Source organism: Orbicella faveolata, unplaced genomic scaffold (assembly GCF_042242905.1).
Source record: "Orbicella faveolata isolate gen_17 unplaced genomic scaffold, um_ofav_v1 contig_34, whole genome shotgun sequence".
Classification (NCBI taxonomy): Eukaryota; Metazoa; Cnidaria; class Anthozoa; order Scleractinia; family Merulinidae; genus Orbicella; species Orbicella faveolata.
Window position 1 is genome coordinate 15,261,883 of NW_028301563.1, and position 25,222 is coordinate 15,287,104.

The 25,222-nt window shown below is 39.2% G+C and overlaps 1 protein-coding gene across 1 annotated transcript; it reads left to right on the plus strand.

The window, feature by feature from the left end:
* The first annotated feature begins 3,205 nt into the window (after nucleotides 1-3,205).
* On the plus strand, nucleotides 3,206-24,231 carry LOC149104998 (uncharacterized). The gene is made up of 2 exons (XM_089298948.1): nucleotides 3,206-3,469; nucleotides 23,644-24,231. Exons 1-2 carry the CDS (start codon nucleotides 3,400-3,402, stop codon nucleotides 23,907-23,909), a joined length of 336 nt encoding a protein of 111 aa, XP_089155074.1. The 5' UTR covers nucleotides 3,206-3,399; the 3' UTR covers nucleotides 23,910-24,231.
* Nucleotides 24,232-25,222: the final 991 nt, after the last annotated feature.

Below are 25,222 nucleotides of genomic sequence, written 5' to 3' on the forward strand. Positions count from 1 at the left end.
ATTAAAATAACATTAAAAATTCTTGAGCGATCGCAATGAATTTAGAGATCATAAGGAAACCACTGCAGCCTAACAAAACCGTGAGAAATTCATGCCGACAAAAACGTGCTATCGCAAATTTATTTTAGATTCATAGAAAGTGATAATCAATTAAAAATGTTATTGACACTGCTATTCAGTAGTACTGATATTTGAAAAATGACTTTCAGTGGCACTAAATGCACTGCTAGCAGGTGGTAAATTTGAGAAAAGCTAACCTCGAGACTGCATCGAGATTCACACTAACTTTATAACCACGAGTCAAGTCGAAAGAAAACAAGCGTTTCAGAGGAAAAGAAAGAAAGTTAAAATATCTAATTATATACCAAAACAAAGACAGGAAATAGGGAAAGTGTTGTCGAGTTTGGTGATTTTTAACTGGGTAATTGATAACAACCTGAATTCGAGCCGTTTAGGAGTGTTACACAATTATTTACTACTCCTAACGTCTATTTGAAAAAAAAGAGGCCATAAAAAGGCGCCAAAGATGGAATCCTTTGCTAAAAGCGTACGCAGACAGAACGGCAGAAATATTATATATTACGAGTCCATATCGAAGATAAATATTTCGTTTGCTCACATTAATTAAGCATGCATAATTTAGACGGAAAGTCTTAACTAAGGGCAGGAGCAGTCAAACCAACATGAATAACTCTAAATGGCACGTTAGTCAACAACCCGTCATCTCTTCTTAAACAGTGTCTCAGGAGCGATTTTTAGAGTCACTTAGCGTCGTCAAAGTAGCTAAAGTTTACGTTAGTCGGCAGCTACCAAACCAGGTAGCTTAAATAAGCTGGCAATTAATTTTGGCCAATAAGGAGCCGCTTGCTGTCAAACATTAAATAAAGCTGTCAAATGGCAAAAAAAATAAGAACACGCGTTCTGTTTTTGTGCCTCGTCAAGTTTGCAAGCGAAATATCCACAAGAAAAACGAGCCATCCCCTAAATTTTACAGACGCGTTTCTTTTTCGAACAATAATTTCCCAAGTTCATCTAACGCTAGAAACGAAATTGTGGTCTTGACTTTCCAGAATCTGCGCAGCTTTTTGTCTGCGACGTGTCTTCCGCTTTGACTGAAGAGGTTTTGTTCTTCTTCTCCCGCTTCTAGTTGCGAGCAATCTCAGCTTTTCCTGAAGTCGTTAACTTTACCGGCTAAAGCCCAAGCGCATAAACACAGCTTCGTCTTGCAACTCTCGCCATTACTTCAAACGGTTGTATTCTAATTCACTTGCCTCAAATTGTCTGTTTGCATACTCATAAAATCAACCATCAAGTTTACGTCGTTCGAGTAAGTCAGTAAGCAGATCAGAGCACCTTTAGAACTATTAAGTGAGGCCAGTTGCATCGTGAAAACGGGTGCGCATTGCTGACTCGTAGTGAGGTGTGATTTCGACTACGCATCTCTAGCTAGTGATAACTCAATACTATATTGATATTATCCACAAGAACTGAGCCCTCAAGGGATTCCTTGTGCTGTAAAATTGAATGTTTCTCAGCTCCTCGTTCCCCTGTCAGGAATTTTAATGCTGTTTTGTCTAACGTAAGCGGGGGGTGAGTTTAAAACTTGCACCTTAATTAATGCCCATAAATGTCGCGTTTTATACTCTCTGATGCTATTTTCTGAATCTTATTAATACCCACAAGTGGCCTGAGTTGCCATCCCGAACTCTGTGTCATAACCGAGTTTCCTTTTTCTCCTCTTAGACATCTTTTTATTGTTCTTCTCGGTTTTCATCCGTGGTTGTAGACTTTTCTCTTTTTATCCAAACCGACATTTACAGCTTCGAATTTGATTGGGAGTCCAAGGGCAATGGGTTTGTCAGTCACAAGCCTGTGTCTTAAGAAAGTTGCATGTTAAAAACCCTTAATTTTTGCAGAGTTTAGTTACATCAACATGATGTTAAAGTTTTCGATGGTATACAACTGTTGCGATATTTCCAGTACGTTTCCTACTTTCTTAAAACTGTTGGTCGGTAGCACGTGAAGAGAAATGCGGTCAGGGGCCGGGAATCTGAAAACTTGTCTTACCTGCATTAGATGAGGGATATAGCGATGTTTTCTTATTAATTAAGGTCTTAAGGTCGGGGCGGCAGTTTTCGTTCATTTGTGTATGGTACTTAATTAGGCATTCATTGGCTCGAGCAAGTTTTGTGTAAAGTTTTCGCAGGTCTTTTTACAAACACCATTTTAGTCAAGAGAACGTCGACTTTAAACAGTAAACAATCTAAATATAGTCCTTCGTGGTAAATTGTTCTACTTTATACTCTTGTTATATACTCCTCTAATCATGTGACGCTTCTTTTCCAAAATGTATTGTCTGAAAATAATTACGAACCTAAACTGACCAACTTTTCACCCTAGGTTGGGTGTAAGCTTTTTTTAGTTAAAATACTTCGTGTTCTGAAGTTAATTATCATTTGCCGCGAGTTGTGCACAGCATATAAAGAGGAAATATAAACAGTTTCTAACACGCGAAGGATTATGAATTTATAAATATATTTAAAAAACCCTCACTTTTTCAACAATTTTTCATATGTAAGATTTTATTTCAAACTAGAGAAAACTATTTATTTCTCTAAAGCTTATGAACCAAAGAATATGAAGAAAAATATTTCATGCTTTAAAAGCTCAGAATTGTAAGCTGATACTAAAATTTACTTCACCACCTGTTGGGCGATACGAAGGCTTCCTTGAGAAAAATATATCCTTTCTTAGAATTAATGAAGAAGATCTAAACATGACATAAAAGCATGGCTCATCAAATTTGAAACAATAAATTCTGAATCAAGATAAGCTTTACCTCATAACTTTAGACACATTCATCATGCAAAAATTTCTATGCCTAAAACACACAACTGAATGAGACAAAAGATAAAGAAAGGGTCAAATTTCGTGATAATCTACCAACTCTAAACACCCTATTTGAACAGGGTGAAATGAATTAAAATTCATTTAAAGAGGTGGTACTCTCGCGTAAAACTGTCGCGCGTTATCGCCGTTTGAAGAGTTGTACATATGTTACCCCTTTATTGAGATGTATATCAACATGATATGCCGCCAGCCAATGAAATCACGGCACTCCCTTTACACATTAAACATCCATAACTTAAAAAGGAAGTCTTAACTAAGAGCAGGACGTGTCAAACCAACATGAATAATTCTGAATGGCAATGGCTCAACTCTTGCAGCTGCTACGTTTGCCAAGTGCAGTAACACAGCACATTACAGAGGCTTGAATTGCAAGGAGATGCTATTTTGACTTTACATCTTTAGTTGGTGCCACTTTGTTAACATCTTAACATTTTCGATAAAACTTTTTCAGAATTCTGAAGAACTGAAGACATCCGTTGTGGTGTAAAAATGAATGTTTCGCGGCTCCTCGTTTTCCTGTCATGGATTTCAATGGTGTTTTACCCAACGGAAGCGGAGGGTGAGTTCATAATCGTCTTTACATTCTAATTCACTTCCATAAATTCGTGTTATATACTCCCCTACTCAATAAATCTTAATACCCACCAGTAACCCGTGTTGCCATCCCGCACTTTGTCATAAGCGAATTTGTTGCTTCTCCTCTTAGACCTGTTATTCTTGTTTCTGTTGGTTTTCAACCATGTTTTTCCGCTTTCTCTCTCATAAACAAAAACAAAATTTCAACAATCCAATTCTTAAAATCCAAGGGCAACGAGTTTGTAGGTCGCAATTCTGTTACATGCTACCATAAGTCTTAATTAAAATTGAATTTTGAATAATTATTTTTTGCAGAGCTCAGTTAGATCACCTAAAATTGGCATGATGTTAGAATTAATTTTCCCGGATAGAAATGTCGCGATATTTCCAAAACACTTACAACCTTCTTAAAAGTAATTGCCTGGTAGCATATGCCTATAAATACCGTGAAGGGAATAATATGAAAACTTGAGTTACCTGCGCTAAATGAGGAAAAAGGGATGTAGAAATTGCCTGTTTACTTAATAATTCGTGGCCTAAAGAAGGTTGATGCAAGTATTTTACGTTCATCTGTGCAACGCATTTAATCTCACATTTATTGCCTCCAACGCTTTTTGCGTAAATTTGGTGATGAGGCAATCTTTTACAAGCACCTTTAAAGTCTAGGAAACGTCAACTTTTAAAACAGTAAACAATCGAAATTTACTTCTTCTAACTATAACTCTAACATAGTTTTTGATCATATGTGACACTTCTTTTCTCAAATATAATGTTTGAAAATAATTGTGGTCATAAACTGACCAGCTTTTCGCCATTGGGTTGGGTGTAAACTACTTTAGTTTAATATTGTGTTTTGAAGTCAATTATTTCGGGCATTGTGCGAATCATATGTAACAATTATTCGCCGAGACGAAGTCGAGTTGAATATTCGCCAAGGTTCACTGAGCCTGAGGCAAATAATTGTTTTAGTATAATTTTTAGAGCTGAACAAAGAGGACAACAGAATAAGGGACTAAAACATAAAAACAAAATGGAAAAATAAAGTTATCCGGTAACTTTGTTTTATCGTTGTTGACTTCATTCACAGTTGTCATCATCGTCTAAAAATGAGTAGCTTTACTTTGAACAAAAATAAATTTCGGCCAATCGATCTGATCTGCTGGCGATCAGCTTAACCACTGCGTTTATTAATGACAGCCTTTTTGACGATATTCCGAAAATTTCCGACCACTTTCCTCTTTCCGATGATTTCCGACCACTTTCCGATGATTTACGAAGAATTTTCAAAACTTGTCCGAAGGTCACACGAACGTTGCCGAAAATTTTCTCAAAATTTCCGAAGATTGCCGAAGACTTTCGCGGAAGATCGTCGATATCTTTACTAGTGAGGATATGGAAAATACGCCACTCGAGTCCCAGATGTGGTTTCGTATGAATTTTACGAGCGGTGTATTTTCCAGTAAAACACTCGTGTCTATATAATAAATATATCTTATTAGATGTTTTGGTGTGTAATATCGCTATATATTTTAACGAGTTATGCCGTATTTTGACGAGCCCGTAGGGCAAGTCAAAATACAAACAACGAGTAAAAATATACAGCGATACTACACACCAAAACATCTAACAGGAGATTTATTATCCAACTGGTGTAATCAATATATTTATCAGTGAAAGACGGAGAGTGTGACAGTTTTGCGCGCGCACGTCGACCAGTACTGCAAACACGTTTTCTACTGTACAAATAACTGTACAATATCGCTCTATATTTGTACTGTTATTTGGACGGTATTCCCCGCAGCTGGGTAATAAACCGTCTTACTGTAGAAACACGAGTGTTTTACTGGAAAATATACCAGTCGTAAAATTCATACGAAACTACATCCGGGACTCGAGTGGCGTATTTTCCATATCCTCGCTAGTGAATATATTGATAATTTCACTGATATCAAGTTTGTCTCTTAAATTGTACTTAAGAACGAGTTTACTAGAGGACCAGCCAGGGGTGATACATGCCATCTCTCCTTTTTGGATGAAACTTCGGCAGATTGAAAGTACTACCCAACAACTCTAAAAGACAAAGTGTGCCGGCTTTGTGATTTTTCCCTTAGGAGTTAGACCCACCCCCCTTCCCCCTGGTTTTTTGCCCAAAATCCCAAAGATGTCACTAAAATGAGCATCAAATTCAAACACCGCTCCTGCTTACAGAATACATTGAATTTCATTGGTACTTCACACAAATAAAGATTGGACCTATCTTAGTTCACATCAGGAATTTCAAGTCATTTGAAGTGACAGGTACCAATCAAGGAATGTCATTTCCTACCCATGTCGCGCAACATTTAGCTATAATGCAAATTAGCTTAAATTCTGACTCAAATATTGCTTAAGTCCAACTTTCTAAATCAAAACTAATTTCATCACAGTTTAGAGTCACCCTTGGCCTGATGAAATCAAGAATAAAATTTTTGGCATCTGCTATTTTTCGGTAATAACAGCTGTTCAAACAACATGACAAGAGGCTACTTTTAACAAAGAGACAAGGGCGAAATCTAAGAATTTTAGATATTATAGAATGATTTCATCAAAGTTATTTCTATGTTAATGTCAATAACAAAGTCTTTGAATATTATTTAGGGCAGTGGAAGCTCAATGAATGCAAAACTCTTTGCAATATCCCTTGACCCTCGGACGTACAAAGGGGGGTGGGGAATGGATGTCATCCCCCCCAATACGGTATTTTCAAAATTTTGAGAAGACGATTTACTCTAAGGGGCTGGAACTTTCATTAGCTGTTCATTCATCCTTCGCGGATATTTTGATATGTCAATTGTGTGTCCATCATTTTTTATGTTTTCATAGCAACCACTAGTTTCATGTAGGTTTGGCCAAAAATCAACTTTTTTGACATAATTCTGTATTTTTTCCAGTTTTCTTCATCAAATTCCAGAAATTCACCAATTTGTACATTTCATAAGCATTCTGGCTTGATTTTATATCAATTTCGATTATTTCTTGACTTTTTAAGAAAAAGTAAAATCCAAGATGGCGGATCCACGATGGTGGGTCAAATGACGTCATTTGACATTATGACATCACAGCCATTGAATATGGTATCATTTTGTAGAACAAGCTCAGGGCTATCTAATCAATGTAAGTTTAGTACGCTGTGCGTTAACAGAACAAAAACCAGAGGGGGTTCCTTCCATTTCCCCCTTATACCACAGTGGGGGTACGAGTTAGCTTGTACGTCCAAGGGTTAAATAACATTGCAAAACACCTAAATTCTATTCGTACAATCTAAATATGGGAATGAACGGCCGTAATGTTTGAATTCTAAAACATTGACTAGTTAGATGAGAGTTTTTCTCGGCATGTCTTGCTTTTTAGATTACTCTTGAAACCCTAGTCAATCATCACAGGTGATCTTGCAATTGATTATTGTCAACTCTTACTTTACACTCGGCATACAAACTCATCAATCCTGAGAAGTATTCTTTGCTGAAATTATTGTTCGCCCTAATTCTGAGTTCAAAAACCCCTTGAAAATTTCATTTTCCTGCATCAGGCATGCAAGTATATCTTGGTAAACACGTACAGTTGTATATAATGCTTGAACTGTAAGATTGAGCTTTAGCTAGCTTTTATGAAATTACATTTTTCTTCTGAAAGTTGCTATACTGAATTAACCGCAGATAAAGGTTATACCTCAAAGATGTTAGCACAAGAAATTGTAAATAATCCGCATGTCTGCGAGTAAGAAGATGTGTGAAAAAATTGCAATTCTGAGGAAAAATTGAGCCTCGAGAAGATCTAGTAGCTGAAATTATCTAAACCTAGGGTCCAAGCGAGCACACATGACAACATACACGGCACCAGTGCCTTAGGTTTAGCAAGGTTTGGTCCGGTTGAACTTTTCTTAATTTTTCTAGGCACTCAAGAGGCTTGAGTGGCTCTTGGCCATCGTTTTCTTTTCTGCTCAGTAGCCTCCTGTGTATATCCGTAGCTCCATAGCGCTGTGAAATAAGTCTGGTCACAAGACTGCATTACATATCCCACGTAGGTTAAAGGTAAAGTCTGCATGCGAGCCAAGTGGCCCATCAGGCCGGAGCTTATCCCGGTTTCTGTAGCATGAAGCGACTAGGAGTATTTCTACTCCCCCCTGGATGAGATGCTAGTCCATCGCAGGGTTACCCCAGCATTAAGTTCGCCGGTACCCATTTATACACCTGGGTGGAGAGAGGCACTGTGAGAATAAAGTGTCTTGCCCAAGAACACAACACAATGTCCCCGGCCAGGGCTCGAACCCGGACCGCTCGATCCGGAGACGAGCGCACTAACCATGAGGCCACCGCGCCTCCCTACATATTCTACATGGTGGATGGTAAAGTAGCTGGCAAGTAGTGCTGTCTTCGTACTGCAAGCCTGGTCAAGATCTCTTCTGCTTCATCTTGAGACGGACTCAGATCAGCCTGGTGTATGGCTAGTCGGCCACCTCTGTACATTACAGACAACATGCTGAAGTACTGGGCTATTTGGTCTGCAGCAAGCTACTCTTCTTTGCTGAACATTTTCCTGCAACTACTGTCTTGCACAGTCTCATCTTACCGCACTCATCACTACCCTTTCGTCCTGTCCCCTCACCTTCCAAGAATGTTCTTTTCGGATACGTGTTCACTTTCTCAGAAAAGCAGGTTTCTCTTCGTGATGTTTTCAGACCCATCCCTTTGAGATTTCTCATGAGGATCATGATCACTAAAAGACGTTTGGGATTTCAACCCATTTTATCTTGACGCTGTCTATGCTCTTTCTCTCTCTAACTTCATTAGGTGTTTATCCGCATCCATGTGTCTCTTCAGACTGCAAAAGATTGGTATGCTTTTGTGAATCCCTCTTCAGGGTAGGAGGAATACACTCTTGTAGCTTTGACAACTTGGGACTCTTCTTCAATAGATTGCGAGGTCCTAGCTAGACCATACTTAACAGACAGGAATGGTTATGAAGCCCGGCAAACATCAAAGGAGCAAACGAAGATGCCAAGATTTGTGTTGGAAGGTCCACGACCGTGCAAAATCTTTTTTTGCGCTCATACACTATGCATGAATTACGTAACCAAAACGTTTCTATTGGTCAGTTACTCGGTCAGTGGTATACAACAGTTGTGTTTTGTGCACGGTCAAGGCCAAAAAAGAGAACAAAAACATACAACAAAGAACTTTGTTGAGTTTCATAATAATCCCCTTCTACTAACCATGCCTAGACTGAGGCTGTTGGAGCTGACACTTGTCAAACTCTAGGCTGTAAGAGTAGCAGTCTCTCTTGCAGTACATTTAAGGGCTGCTCTATGCATAAGTCTGTAGGCCCTTGAGGTCTTCCAAATCCATTCCTCGTGTGCAGGTGTGAAACGTTTACCAGGGCCCATATCATAAGCCTTCTACACTTTCAAACCTCCGGACTTACAGCTAAAAAATTTCAGAGACAGGATCCCAGACATTGTGTGCTTCATGGACTGGCCTGACTCTTGAGTCTTAACAATATTATTGATGCCTGACACCCTTCAACCCGCCATAGGATATCACTAGCACTTTTAATGTCGTGCCCTTCATTTATGTTACAACGCACTTGGCTCTGCACTGTGGCAATTCTTTTGTCACAGAGGTCCTTTCCAGCCTGTGGATCACTGAGATCATATCTGACGATCTTAATGCCTGTGCACTCTCTAAGGCTGGGAAGTGAGTGGATGAGATGAGAACAAAGGTAACATCCAGTATTGTCGAGCTTTTCTTTCCAAAAAGTTACAATTGAGCAAAACATCGAAGCCATTCTTATCATTGGAGTGTGCACATCTACAAATAGAGATTGAAATCCCTTGCGCAGTGGTAATAAGTAATAAATAACAACAATAAATATAAATAAATATGATAAATAATAATATAACAACAACAAACTATTAATTATCACTTGGTGATATTATTTGCTACTGATCAAGGTCTTTGGTTCTTGTTCCCATGCTTTCAAAATTATATGCACAATGTTTATCTTTATACCAATTAAGATTTACTTGCCTTCCTGATGCAGCAAGTAAAAAAAAAAAAAATCATAGATGTTTTTTAACTCGATTCGCATGAAATGGATATTCATTGGATGAGCTCAAGAGTTAATATATGAGGGCAAACAATAATGTCAGCAAAGAATACTTCTCAGGATTGATGAGTTTGTATGCCGAGTGTACAGTAAAAGTTGACAATAATCAATTGCCACATCAAGCATATGACCCGCCCGTGATGATCGAGCAGGGTTTCAAAGGTAATCTAAAAAGTGAGATTTGCCCAGAAAAACTCTCATCTAACTAGTCAGTGCCCTTTATCCCCATATTTAAATTGTACAAATAGAATTGAGGTGTTTTGCACTGTTATTTTAACCCTCGGATGTACAAGCTAACTAGCACCCCCACCGTAGTATAAGGGGGAAATGGATGGAACCCTCTTGGGTTTGCACTCTGTTTAGGCACAGCGAAATAAATTTATATTGATTAGATAGCCCTCAGCTTGTTCTACAAAATGATAGCATATTTGTTGGTTGTGACGTCATGTGATGCCAAATGACGTCATTTGACTCGTCATCTTGGATCTGCCATCTTGGATTTTACTTCTTTCTTAAAAAGTCAAGAAATAACGGAAATTGATACAAAATCAAGCCAAAATGCTTATGACATGTACCAGAAGCATATCACCTCGAAGCGATTAACTCCGTTCCGATGCTGAGGTTTTTTAGCGAACCAATCAAAATTAACCTCCTAATATGGAGTGTTGCACACGGTTACGTCACAATATCGTCGCCTCTGGCGGAGCAATGGCGGATACTGTTGTTGTTTTCGTGTTGAGGGTAGGTTGTCGTTTTCTCAACCTTTTTCTGCGCTTATCAAGAGAATCAAACGAACGTCTTCTAGGAGCTGCTAGTTTAATATCAAGGCCAGAGATTATCGAAGTCTCAATTGCAGGTAAGCATATTTTTGTATCAAAACAAGTCTGAAAATCACGTTTATGTTGAAAATGTTTGTTGAGCACACCGGGGTTTGACAAACAATCTTTTGGTCGTTTGCTGGGAGACAGGGATCAGTGTTGTGATTATTTTTGCATGGAACTTTAGTACGATACATGTAGTCCATTTGAAGAAGTCTGGGGCTCCCGTCGTTTTTACAGGGTTTTAACGGTCAAAATCGGACTTGAAATTTGGGGCTTTTTCTGTGAATTGTGTCATACCCGGTCATACATTCGGGGTATTTCGCTGGAGTTGGTGTGATTCCTACACGTTTTTTTTTGTTTTGTTTTGTTTTGTTTTTTTGTTTTTTGTTTTTTTTCACGATAAGTGTATAATTTTGTGGCTCGGTTTGTTCCTTTAATATTTCAATGTTTTCTTGCTAATTTGTTTTTGTAGGGTGTATGTAATCCGTTTGTTTCGCCGATGTTCGGACACTCTAGTCACAACCAGGAGGTACCAATTGTTCAAGCAAGTATAAATTAATCTGCCAGAGCTTGGATCTCGATATGATAAATTCGTTGCAGTGTAAATATATCGAATCGATTATAGTAAATTTCTCCTATCATGTTCACTGCCTGTCTTGAATTGTTTTCTCAAATGTTGTTCAGTCATCTACAATAATTTGACTGCTTTTCAGAACTCCCAGTTCTTCATGGCTCTGTCAATTCTAAGCCCGCTCATCCTCCCGCGCTTTTGACAGTTTGTTTTGGTGCACAGAAAATCTCCATGGTGGGGCCGTGAGGTAAGTGCAGATGTTCCACCCATGGGATAGTGTCCAAATGCCCTGTTTGTGTTCTAATGGTATTGCTGTGTACTCATGAGCACTAATATAACGTGAAAAAGCATCTTCTATTTGGTGACTAGCCTGTTAAAGTTTGATTTGGACTGTTAACGTTCATGTACTTAACTTTTTTTGTATAAAGCATATTGAAATATTGATTCATACGTGGTCAAAAGTAATGCACACTGGTCTCCACAAAGACAAACTCACAAACGTGATGTTTGCAGACAAAACTCATTTAATATAGAATCCATTGTTATTATAAAAATAACAATAACTTACCTCTCAAGGTTCCTTTTAAACATTCTAGGCCCTTTTGTCCTACATTGATTCTCTCATGTGTGAATGACCATCATGAATTTTTGGGGTGGTGCTGTGACACAAGCAACTTTACAAAGGGTTAAATCTCAGAAAAAGAATTTACATCTGCATTCTTTACTAAGAGTTAATCCTTATGATGTAAATCATGCTTTTGTACTTTAAAAGTACCAAATTGAATTTATAATTCTTTGTAATGAAATTCTTTGTAATGAAAACTATCAAATGCCCCACCGCTGGGCAGCCCTTTGGGAGCAAATGGCCCCATGGTGGGAACCTAACCCCTATCAAATGCCCAGGGGGGGATGAGTAGGTTTGAATGACAGGGCCATAGTAGTAGTAATAGTAGTAGTAGGGCCATGATACTAGTTCCCTTTGAATTTTGGAAGTAGTACTTCAAGATAACACATAAGCTTGGATAATCATTAACTGTATGTTTATTTCACATTACAGTGAAACCTTGTTAATGCTAAGTCTTATGATACTCAAGGGGCCATGAAAATTTTGCTGTATTAAACAGGGTGGGGGTACTGACAGTGTAGTGTCAAATTTCATTACAGGGATCTATTTTAAGGAACTTCTTTGAAAAGGAAATTGTTTGATTAGTTAAACATTGTACAGATGATTTCAATAAAAAAATAGTATCAGTATTGTTTCTCAATATTTGTTTTGTTCAGTCTATTATTCATGAATACGTTTTGGTTAAAAGTCATATGATAGAGGTAAAATTATATAGGATTATACAGGTTAACATTTCATTTGCTTACGGTTTTCTGGTAAGAAATATTCTTATTAAAAATGGTCACCTTTGCCAGAGGCAGCTTCAACAAAAGGGCAAATGGAAAACGTAATTTGTGATAATCCTAAACTAGCACAAATTACTATTTTGCTGGCACAGAGCAGAGGGATCGGGGCAGGTTCGAGGTGCGCAATGTTCAGCAGTTAGTTGTCATTAGCAAGGTGATACATTCTATGGTCAGCCTTCAGCGTATACAGTTGTAAAGTTTGTTTTCCTTTTCTTGGCTATGCACAATCGTGACTTTCAAATTGTATAAATTTTTTTAGTGCTGTCATTTTATTACATCACTGTAATTTACTACATTTGTGTACACTACATTTAATTAGGATACCCTAAAACCCTAAGGGTGGCACCACTACCTTGGTCAGGGGCACGCTTTCCCTTATTTTTTCCACCTGCTGGTTTTTTGGAGATTTCTTTTCCGGCTTTGTCGCACTTAGTTTTCGAATCTTTGAAACATCTGGTAAAAGAGACAGTAGCTTCGCTGTCCAACCCACCCAATTTAATTGCCCTGTGTGTCCGGATGAGTAGTGGGCGCAAAATCTTCCTCATTCACACAAAGATTAAGCCAGAACCAGCAAGGGTAGATCAACGATTTTGGAAGAGGGAGGGGGTGGGGGGTGGCTGGTACCTCGGGGTTGCACAGGGTTTGTATCCTTTTTCAAAAACAAATTTCCAGGACTTTTCCAGGACTCAGATTGATTTTTCCAGGACTCTCAAATTCACATTAACCCTTTCACTCCCATGATCTTAATATTAATTCTCCTTACTGTCTGCCATAAATTTCATATTTTTCTACTTGAGTTTAACAGATTTCCAGAACTTTCCAGGTCCAGTAGCCCTTTTCCAGGACTTTCCAGTCCTGGAAAATGCCACAATATTCCAGGACTTTCCAGGTTTTCCAGGACCTGTACGAACCCTGGTAGCAGAATTAATGGGACATGCCCCTAATTCGTCCCCAGCTGTCTTCATACAGGAGATACAGCACAGGGAGAGATGGCTACCAAGAAAGGGAGCGCAAGGTGAGATGGGCAGGTCAGCCCCTGCTCCTCCACCTCGCATGCTGCCGTGTGCTATATGAAAACGACTGGGGACAAGTCTGGGACATGCCCACAAAATGTTGCTTTTTGCGAATTGAGCCCTACACGTTATCGAAAACTATTACATCAGAAATACTAGCAATGCCACAAAGTAGAAATTGCAATGAATTATTAGGTACCTTTTCAGAGTGTTTGCCTTTTTTTTTCTATCGTAACCACAATATTTTTCACTTTTTTAAAATTTTTTTGCTTCTCCATAAAGGGGTGGCTAGCCACTCAATCCAGCCCTTCCCCACCCCCCCCCCCCCCCCCGCCAAGTCTGCTTCTAAACCAGCCAAAATATTTGAAGCAGATGCTAAATTACCAATTGGTATTTTGAAAGACTATGGGACTGGGATTAACATGTTGGCTATATTTCCCAAGAAATAACTTAACTTTTTCCATCTACACTGTAGTTATCAAACAAGGAAAGCGGCAGCATGTCTACAATATCAATTTTAGAACCTACTGTAATTGACCAAAACAGACTACTTAATGACCTTGCAACTGACTAACAAAGGGGCATACTGTGTAGTGATCTCCAATTTTAAGAGCTACTGCAAGTACTCAAGAACGCACTTGCATCAGTTCTGCTTTTATTTCCAAATTTTGTTACAATTTGGTTATTTTAGTCAAAACATCTCGGTATAAATGATATACAACTAAACTTGGTCATAGTGAATTCAGTTGCAATAGGCCACTTTCAATATATTAAAATTCAGCTTGATAGTGAGGCCTAGAGGACACAAACAAAAGAAGTGATTTAACGACAGAAACGATTTATTGACAGTTACTTCTACAGTTGCACTGGCTTGATTTCATTATGAGAAGAGGTATAACATGAGGGTTACCAATGAAACCATGAGCTATGCTTTCATTACTAATTCACTGTACCCATCGGAGATAATCTTCCAGTTATTAACAAAATATCATTGGGAACTAAATATTACAAGTGAAATAAATGGTGAATGTAACAAGGTGACTTTAAAGCCATTTCAGTGGATTTCTGATATCAATGCAATTGATTATAGCAATTTTTGAGGAGCAACACAATTTAACTAGAACATTTAACGATGAAAAATTTACTTATAATGGCATCTGTGGTTTCACCATCATCAGGCTAAGGCTCTTTCGGTTATATCTTGTAATTTTGCCCTACAATGCCTCCAAAATATGGTGCTTTTTTGCCGTTTTAGTACTAATGGCACTTGGCAATTCAGTTAAAAGAAACATCCTTGCAACTCAGTCCCATAACAAGGTAAGGTGATCAGTGTGCTCAAGTTTTCAAAGCTATTTTGATTTATATAATTCAAGTATTCATGCATAGCTAGAAGAAATTTCAACATCATGTCAACGGATGTAAGTGTATGGGTTGAAATAAAACTTTGAATTTCAGATTAGAAATGACAATCATGCATTTGTAGCCAAAACACCATCTGGGATGAGTACTGCCTTGCTAAGTTGTAGAACCGTAAATCTTGAGGAGCTTTACACCAAATTAAACAACTGAAATCCATTCTGGTTTGCAACGTTTCCAAACATGCAAATGCCCGCAAGAAGGGAATTAATTCCACCTTAATTAATTAAGCACAAACAGATTTCCTTTGTCTACGTTTCGTACAGAACAAGATATATTCCTCTTTTCGGGATCCTCCATTTTCTCTGGGGGCCGTAAACTTTTTTTTATATTCAACACTGGCCCAGAACCTAGCTTTAAAACCGAAACATTGTCCTCCACAATGTTCATTTTCTCTGTCGTCACATTCTCTAAACATACACCATCCTTACCCTGCAACGGCATCTCCTTCACGATTTCACACTCATCCTGGCTAGGTAACGCCTGACGAACAAACTACTTCCATCTTACGTGAAGCACAGCAGATTTATCATATGATTTACCTTTCCCTTGCTCGGAAAATAAATCAAAAAAGGTGTCACTGTAGCGTTTTTCGTCTAAAATAATTACATTTATTTGTATTTTACTCTGGAGGAAGGGGGAGAGGACTGGTACTAGTTTTCTCTGACATGCGCTCTACGTACTTCATTCGCCATGTGCTTGTGCACAACGTAGTTTGGCTCAACGCAAGTTTCTTTCCAGAATTCTTCTTTACAGTACGTATCTCGATGTTTACACTATGGCTTCTAGAAAGAGCAGCAGGAGAATAAAACCTCCGCTTAAACTGAAAGATTTCGACATCGACGGCTTAATAGCAGAATCAACACCGCAACAGGTGAGCGAAGCAGTTGAACGTGAACTGAGTCAGGTCGAGTCCATGATCAAAGACCTCTCTCCGACAAAATTTAAAGCAGAGCAAGAGCAAGAGAGAGCAGTAGAAGATCTTCGAAACCAGAACTTGAAGCTAGAATTGCACCTCACTCGTACCAAACTCGAGCTGTTGAAGCTACAGCAAGATTCAGCGCAGCCCAGTGCCCCCAAGATGGCGACGACGATCACAACAACGCCTAATGATAATCCTATCGCAAAACCAACCTTAAAAAGCCTTCAGCAAGATCCTACCGTTCAATCGGAGCTTAAATCTCTCATGGACTCTTTGGGAGATCCAGTTTTACTGGGTTTAACTGAAGAGGAGCAGGATCCAGCTCAACAGCTGTTAGAGCCCACTATTTCAAGAGGTAAACGTCCTTTACTTATACCTGATTTCATTAGTTCCCTCCCCATAGTTCTGCAGGAGGATAAGGAGACCGTGCTTGGAACCTCTGGTGATGCTAGAATTGTGTTAAAATCCTCTCAAGAAAAGAAGCTATCCCTTGACAAAATTTCATTCCCACAGTGGTCAGCGGCTAACTTTCGCATTATGCATACTCTCATGAAAGATGGGCTTCTTTCGTCCACCCAGGAAATTCTCGATTATATTGTGTACAGTTCAAAAATTTCTGAACTAGCGAAGTGTTACCCTTTGCCAAAAGTGATGCAGTATGATGATTTGTACCGCAAAATGCAATTTGCCACGAGCTGTAAATGGGGATCTGACAGCCAATTCATATCCCATCAAACGCTTCACAGACCAGATCCATCGACTCCCACATCCACACGTCCACCTCTTCGCAAAGCGTCCCGCCCAGTCATAAACCAAGCAACAGGGAAGCAGGTTTGCTTTGAATTCCAACGGCGTGAAGGTTGCCGCTTTGGCTCCTCCTGTAGATATGATCATGTTTGCATCAAACCACAATGTATGGGAACCCACCCACAATGGCAACACCAGTCTGCTACTGCTCAAGACCCCCAATACTGAACCGACACTCAACTGCAGAGATCTCTCCAAATTGTACTTTAACGGCAGAACTAGCAGGAGATATCTCGACCACATTGTGACATGCAGGGACCGATCCCGCCTTAATGACATGCTGTCCCGCAGAGTGTGGGGAAAGTTTACCTATTAAAGCAGGGGCCTTTTTGGAATCTATGTAGCAGCCCCAAGCAGCCAAGGTCTCCACAGACTTAATTTTTGGGACCTGGGCAGCAGAACTATCAAATGACCCGGACATGAAATTTATCCTAGATGGTGTTAAAAATGGATTTCAGCTACTCCCTCCTGATTCAACGGTCTCACATGCCTTTACACACAACAATAAATCTGCCCTACGACCTGGAGCTAAAGATCAAATTGAAGCGCAACTGGTTAAGGGTCTTCAAGAAGACCATTTTGCTGTAGCAGACAAGTCCCACATGCCCATAATCGTTAATGCACTTGGGGCTGTACCTAAAAAGGACTCGAATGAATTACGGATGATCATGGATTGCAGCCGACCCTTAATGGCAAATGCCAACTCATACATGGATTTAGAACATTACAGGTATGTTACTGTTGATGATGCAGCAAACCTCTGTCAACCAGGTTGTTGGTTGGCAAAAGTTGACTTAAAACACGCTTACAGAAGTGTTGGTACTCACCCCGACAGCTGGCGAGTTACAGGGATGTCTTGGTGTTTCAAGGACTCTAAACATTCTAACTACCTCTATGATAAGCGACTCCCCTTTGGAGCCAGGGCCTCACCAATGATTTTTCATCGCCTTACACAATCAGTCTGTCGAATGATGTCGCGAAGAGGGTATACTGTGTTGGCGTACCTGGACGACTTCCTCATCATTGAACCAACTCAGCTTCAGTGCAAAGCAGCTTTTGACATTCTACTAAACTTACTAGAGTCTCTTGGCTTCACTGTCAACTGGACAAAAGTTGTCTTCCCAGCCCAATGTCTGGTTTTTCTGGGAGTTGAAATTGACACTGTTAAGTGTGAACTCTGCCTCCCAGAAGATCGTGTATCTGAGTTGTTATTCGTTCTCAAGGAAACCAGTTCAAAACGTAAATGCTCCAAGCTTCACCTCCAACGACTCATTGGCAAGCTCAATTGGGCAGCACGTGTTGTTCGAGGGGGCCGCACGTTTCTCAGGCGTCTTATCACCTTGGCAAATGCTGTTAAACGCCCGTACCACCGTGTTTATTTAAACCTATGCGCCAGAGCTGACCTCCTGTGGTGGACCTCCCTCTTACCTGCACACAACTGTAAAACATTGTTCCCCTCAGCGACCCCAGAACTTCCTACAGCAGTGCTTACGGATGCTTCCCTGTCTGGTGGGGGGTGCGTATGGGAAACTGACTGGATGTATGTTAACTGGGCCTTAGACTACCCAGCTCTCTGCTCTCTGCACATCAATTACAAGGAGACATTCACAATCGTTTTGGCAGCCCATCGTTGGGCACCCTTTTGGTCAGGTTATCAAGTGGTCGTCAAGTCAGACAGCCAGGTGGCTGCGGCTATCTTAAACAAAGGTTCAACGTGTTGCCCAGTAATAATGGATTGGATTCGTTCTCTGTTTTGGCTTAAGGAGTATTACAATTTCAGCCTGTTAGTCAAACACATTCCAGGAACAACCAATACCCTAGCAGATAGTGTTTCACGACTTGACAATGTACACTACTGGCCAACATTTCAGGCATGGCTCTCCGAATCCCCTGTATCATATGATTTAGAGTCTCACATGTCATCATTGTCTCTTGCACTCCTTAGATACAAAGAATCAGCAGCAACTTGACCGCGAAGTCATCAATTTCCGGCGTCAAGCATATGCCCCTACTACCAAGTCCACCTATATGAGTCAAATGCGCTCATACCTCTCCATTTGTGTATACTACGGTTACCAGCCTATCCCAGCATCAGTATCAACCCTTAACCGCTACGCAGCCTTCCTAGCAAGATCACTTTCAGCATCCTCCATCCCAGCCTATTTGAATGCAGTTCGCATCCTACATCTTGAAAATGGACTTGCGGACCCAACCAAAAACAATTTTCAGCTGGCAACTATACTTCGGGGAATTAAACGTATAAAAGGTTTATCAGTATCCCAAAAGAAACCAATTACGCCTCAGATCCTGTTAGCCTTCAAGAATGACTTAAACTTAGATGATCCTTTGCATGCAACATTTTGGGCAGTCTGTCTGGTAGCTTTCTTCGGCCTCCTACGTAAAGCTAACTTGCTATGCAGAGGATTAACACATTTCAACCCATCAAAGCATCTGCGTCGAGGGGACATCCTCTTCTTTACAGACTGGGCCATCATTATCAACACATGGTCAAAAACAATCCAATTTAGCCAGCGCATTTTGACTATTCCTTTACCACGCATTGCCCAGCACCCACTCTGCCCTTATACAGCTCTCAAGCATGCTTTCAGCTTAGTACCAGCCTCCTTATCAGGCCCAGCCTTTGTCATCCCAGCTTCAACCAAGGGAGGTCTGGTCCCTCTGACGTATGGAAAGTTTAACTCCCTACTTAAATTATTGGCAACCACGATGAACTTGGATGCATCTAAATTTAGTGGACATAGTTTTCAATCAGGTGGGGCCACTCTGGCCTTTCAAGCTCAAATCCCAGCAGAACTTATCAAACGCTTAGGAGACTGGCAGTCAGATGCTTATAGATCTTATATTCACATCCCAGTTAAAGACAGAATGCAAGCAGTTAGTCGGCTGGCTTCGTTTGTTTAGAATTTCTTCCTTGCTCAGTTTTTCGTCTGGGGTTAGGTCGTTCCTCCCTCGGGAAAATTTCTATTAAATGGAAGGGATCACTTCCGAGCCCTTTCCCGTTTACCCCAGACTTTATTGTTGTTATTTTGTTTCTTCGCCTTTCGTTTAGAGAGTTAAGTCTAAAATAATTACATTTATTTGTATTTAACTCTGGAGGAAGGGGGAGAGGACTGGTACTAGTTTTCTCTGACATGCGCTCTACGTACTTCATTCGCCATGTGCTTGTGCACAACGTAGCTTCGCCCCCCCCCCCCTTCCCCTCCCTAATTATTTGTTGTTGTTATATTCCTTGTACATTACCTTTTCCAATTCGGAAAATTTCTATTAAACGGAAGGGATCACTTCCGAGCCCTTTCCCGTTTACCCCAGACTTTATTGTTGTTATTTTGTTTCTTCGCCTTTCATTTAGAAAGTTAAGAGTCCACGAAAGGCACGAAACAACACACTCGATTCAAGCATCTGCAACTTGACCAGCCAAGTTTGACTCAAAGTAATCAGAAAAAGCTCCCTGAACCTTTCTGCATACCCTGTTGACAATATCAAATTCCGACAGCGCTTTCCCGAGAGGGTTTATGGCTTACATTGTTGTTCTTAAGTGGCCTTGAAGACAGCAAAAAGCCGCCATTTTGAAAACAAACTTACCTCAATCCGCTAATTCCATATTTGGGCAAAAAAATTCCGTGGTTCTGATTGGTGGGCTAAAAAACCCCAGCATTGTTCCGAATACATAAAGAGAATTTAGACGCTTCGAGGTGATATGCTTCTGCATGTACATATTGGTGAATTTCTTGAATTTGATAAAGAAAACTGGGGAAAAATACAGAATTAGGTCAAAAAAGTTGATTTTTGGCCAAACCTACATGAAACTAGCGGTTGCTATGGAAACATAAAAAATGATGGACACACAATTAACATATTAAAATATTCGTGAGAGATGAATGAACAGCTACTGAAAGTTTCATCCAAAAAGGAGAGATGGCATGTATCACCCCTGCCTGGTTCTCTGGTAAACTTGGGCTTAAATTCGTTGGAGTAACATCGAAACATCTTCGGGTCTTACTCGAAAGTCTTCGGCAATCTTCGGCAATCTTAGGAAACTTTCGAAAACTGTTCGCCAACGTTCGTGTGACCTTCGGACAAGTTATAGAGAATCTTCGGAAATCTTCGGAAAGTGGTCGGACATCTTCGGAAAATCGTCAAAAACGCCGTCATGAGTACGTTTATAAAGTAAAAAGAACTACACGTTAGCTCGAAGATATGAATTTTATGTTCTCGTGGCAAGAACAAAATAAAGTAAATAAAGTCTTTCACTTCACTTCATCTCATTCTTGCCACTCGAACATAAAATTCATATCTTCTCGCCACCGTGTAATATCCTCTTCATATAAGGGACCGCTCAACCAATCAGATTGCTGAAAACTCCTTGTTCAGCTCTGAAATTATACTAAAAGAAAAATATAAAAACAATTTCTTACACGAAGAGAATTGTGAACAAAGAAATAAATAAGTGATTGAACAGGAATTAAAGCAATGAACTCCAAATGCACGTGGTGACTCTTCCAAAAATTAATCTGCGGCCAAATTAAAATGACTGTTTATTCGTTACGCAAGTTGATGACAAATGACAATCATATTTTGACAGGAATATTTTTCGATTTTCTTGTTTCGTTTTCAATGACGTCTTACATGTAAATTTTAACTTTATTGCAGGAAGAAATACTGTTTTAGTTCCTTTTGGCTTTCTTTATCCGTTTTAACTAGTTTTTAATGTTTTTTAATGTTGTTTTTTTTTTCGTTTATAAGCTGGTGGATCCATAAAGTGCTCTATAAGCAAACTCGTGAATTCCCTATGAGCTAACCTTTGCGTAATATGGAATTAACCTTTTAATAGCCAAAACTGTGTTGAAATATTTGAAGCGGAAAAAATACAACCAAAGCTTCTTTTACGAAAAATAACGATTCTGAGAGTAAGCTTTCATAAACATCTTTTTTTCTGGGCTTCATGCTCACAGCAGAGGAAATTTAAACACGCGATTAAAACAAACTGCCATTGACATTTTCCTGATCAACAGATTAACAGAAGTTTTAACAACCATTTTAATTTGAGTTATTCTAACTAAAGGTGCCATTTTAAGCACAACACTCGCAGATACGTCGTACACTCTTTCAGAGGTATACAGTCGAACCTCTATTAAGCGGCTCCCTATTAAGCGGCAAACCCTTATTTGGCGGCCAGCGGCCAGTCCCGGAACAACTCTCAGCGATTTGATTGAAGTTGGAAGTTTTTAGTTAGATGAAGATAAAAAAATGACAATGTGGAATACTGTAAAAACAAATTTTCAGCAGTATTTAATTAAAACAATCACAAAACAAAGTCTCGAAGCGTTTTAGTTTGTCTATACAGCACACAAGCCAGTGTTGGGTTGACAGACACGTCGCGTTTTTACACGTAACTGTTTCTTTATATTTTGTCAACGTTATCGATCGTATTATAACCATCATTATTCTACTTTTTCTCCACTTGCATTTGTTCGTACTTATATTTGACAAACTGAAAACTGGACCACGCCCAACGTTGGTCTCGGGTGAGTCTCTATTAAACGGCCACCTCTATTAAGCGGCCAGTTGTCTCGTCCCCTAGGTTCGACTGCACATGTATGCACTCACAAAACAGCGGAATTGCGAGGGGAAGTTGACCCCTAATTAGCAAAAATTGACCACCGCTACAACCAACAACTTGGATACGCGATTCAAAAGTTAAAATGGCAGCTGTTCCCAAAATATTGCGTCATTTTTACGTCATATGACGTCATTGTTCATTTTTGTGGACCTCAAGGGATGATTTTTGGAAGTACTAATCAGCTTTAATACTCCAAGTGTCGTCACGGAAGCATTTAACTCGAACCCATGGTTTGCCAAATCCAAATTTTAATGTAAATAAAGCCAAAAATACGGTAATTGAAAATAAATAGAACCTAATGCAGATTGAGTAACTAACAAAATCTGTCACGAATGAAATGTAAAATAACCTAATCCGAACTAACAAAGATACTTACCGGACGAATGTGACAATGAAAGAAACCAAACCAAACCGGCTTCTAAAAATACAATATTGCCCAAACTCCTTCACTGGCATAATTTGACCACTGCTACAACCAATAACTTGGATACGCGATTCACGAGTTAAAATGGCGTCTGTTTGGAAAATATTGCGTCATTTTTACGTCATATGACCTCATCGTTCAATTTTGTGACCTCAGGGAATGATTTTTGGAAGTATTAACCGGCTTTAATGCTACAAGTGTCGTCACAGAAGCATTCAACTCGAGCCCATGGCTTGCCAAACCCAAATTTTAATTTAAACGAAGCCAAAGATACGGTACTTGAAAATAAATAAAACCTAATGAACAGTCACTAAAAAAATCCGACACGACTGAAATGTAAAATAACCTAATCCAAACTAACAAAGAAACTTGCAAGACGAATCTGACGACGACAGAAATCAAACCAAACCGATTTGTAAAAATACAATATTGCCCAAACTCGACGGCTCTTCACTGAAAGGACGCAAAACTCAACTGAAATAGATTTGCATGCAATAGATATATACAGTATGGTAAAAAAGGTAACAAGTACAACAAAGGGAAAAATACAAAAGACACTAATTACGAAAGGGGAAAACAAAGACCTTCTTCAAAAACGAAAAGATTCTTGCACCTACACCAAGAGTTAAACTTTCTCCCTTCCTACATCCCATGCAGTCCCAGCAGACCGAACAATGCCAGGCCTGAATGGGGTTAAAATCCCTCGATTAAGTTTAATCCTTAACGTTTCGTATGCTGGGCTACATAAATGTTAAAAAGTGACCATTTCAATTTTTAAACGGGTATCTGAAACGTCCAATGAGTCGATCTAGCGCGACGCGATCTCAATGCGACGTCGAACGCGTTGGTGTACAACGATTATCGCCACTGTCTTTGTCGAATTTCGTTGACTTTCGTTTTTATTTCTTTACACAGTACTTGATCTCCAGTGAAGGCTTCGAGCTGCAGTTTAATAGCATCTTAATAATTATAAAAATATTTATTTCAGGACAAAATCGTGAACTGTATTTTCCAGCCAACTACTTCTTTGCCGAAAGACGTTTAATGAACCACAGGATAAAAAAACTTTTCGTCAACAACCTAGATGACTGTGAATATCTTTGCTACCTGGATGACAACTGTGTTAGTCTTAATATTAAAGATAAGGATCCCAAAAGTGGAACACATGCGTGTGAGCTTAATAACTCTACTCATCGGGACATGACGCAGACCTCGTTAATAACCCTGTTTTCTACTATCGCGGTGCACAGGTAATGAGGACATATATGCTGTTCTCTTTCGTTTATTTAATTAACAAGTTATTATCAAGAGTGGTGACCACAGAATTTCTCTTAATCCTATTAAGAACTGGCCCCAGTAGTTCAGCTGGATAAAGGCATCCAGTGGATAAGTGTTAATTAAACAAACCGCGCTATCCAGTCGATAGTGATTTACCCTGGGTGGATAGCGTTATCCACTTTTCGAACAACCTGGTACAGGCTTTTTGTGGTCAGGAAGGGAGATTGGGGGAAGAAGCTTTTGAGACTCTCACCCTGTAAGTCAAAGAGTATTAAAGTTAACACACTATAAAACAAAATCCGATAGGGAATCGAGCAATTTCTAAACGCTAAAGATGTAAATAGTTGTCTGAAATAACACCAAAAACAATTAACCATGAGAACTCGAGAAAGTAAATTTCAAAGTTCTTAGAAATTGTGGCATCACAGGTAAATTTCATCATCAGTTTCATTTGACCAGTACTCTCAAGTGTTTCATATGAACTTCAAAATTTGTTTCCCCCATTTGGTCTCGGTAGAAGTGATTTATTTTGATAAGAAATTTAATACAGTTGCCCAGACGGTGGATTCCTTCTTAAGGTGTCTGTTTCTGTTTCTGTTTCTGTTTCTGTTTCTGTTTCTGTTTCTGTTTCTGTTTCTGTTTCTGTTTCTGTTTCTGTTTCTGTTTCTGTTTCTGTTTCTGTTTCTGTTTCTGTTTCTGTTTCTGTTTCTGTTTCTGTTTCTGTTTCTGTTTCTGTTTCTGTTTCTGTTTCTGTTTCTGTTTCTGTTTCTGTTTCTGTTTCTGTTTCTGTTTCTGTTTCTGTTTCTGTTTCTGTTTCTGTTTCTGTTTCTGTTTCTGTTTCTGTTTCTGTTTCTGTTTCTGTTTCTGTTTCTGTTTCTGTTTCTGTTTCTGTTTCTGTTTCTGTTTCTGTTTCTGTTTCTGTTTCTGTTTCTGTTTCTGTTTCTGTTTCTGTTTCTGTTTCTGTTTCTGTTTCTGTTTCTGTTTCTGTTTCTGTTTCTGTTTCTGTTTCTGTTTCTGTTTCTGTTTCTGTTTCTGTTTCTGTTTCTGTTTCTGTTTCTGTTTCTGTTTCTGTTTCTGTTTCTGTTTCTGTTTCTGTTTCTGTTTCTGTTTCTGTTTCTGTTTCTGTTTCTGTTTCTGTTTCTGTTTCTGTTTCTGTTTCTGTTTCTGTTTCTGTTTCTGTTTCTGTTTCTGTTTCTGTTTCTGTTTCTGTTTCTGTTTCTGTTTCTGTTTTGTTTTTGTTTTTGTTTTTGTTTTTTTGTTCTGGCGTTTTTCCCTATTCAAGAACTTCT

Bases quoted from the DNA above. Each gene is read 5' to 3' on its own strand.
- LOC149104998 (XM_089298948.1), top strand. From the start codon at position 3,400: ATGAATGTTTCGCGGCTCCTCGTTTTCCTGTCATGGATTTCAATGGTG. The intron at 3,470-23,643 runs GTGAGTTCATAA...TATTTATTTCAG, and splicing joins TTACCCAACGGAAGCGGAGG to GACAAAATCGTGAACTGTAT.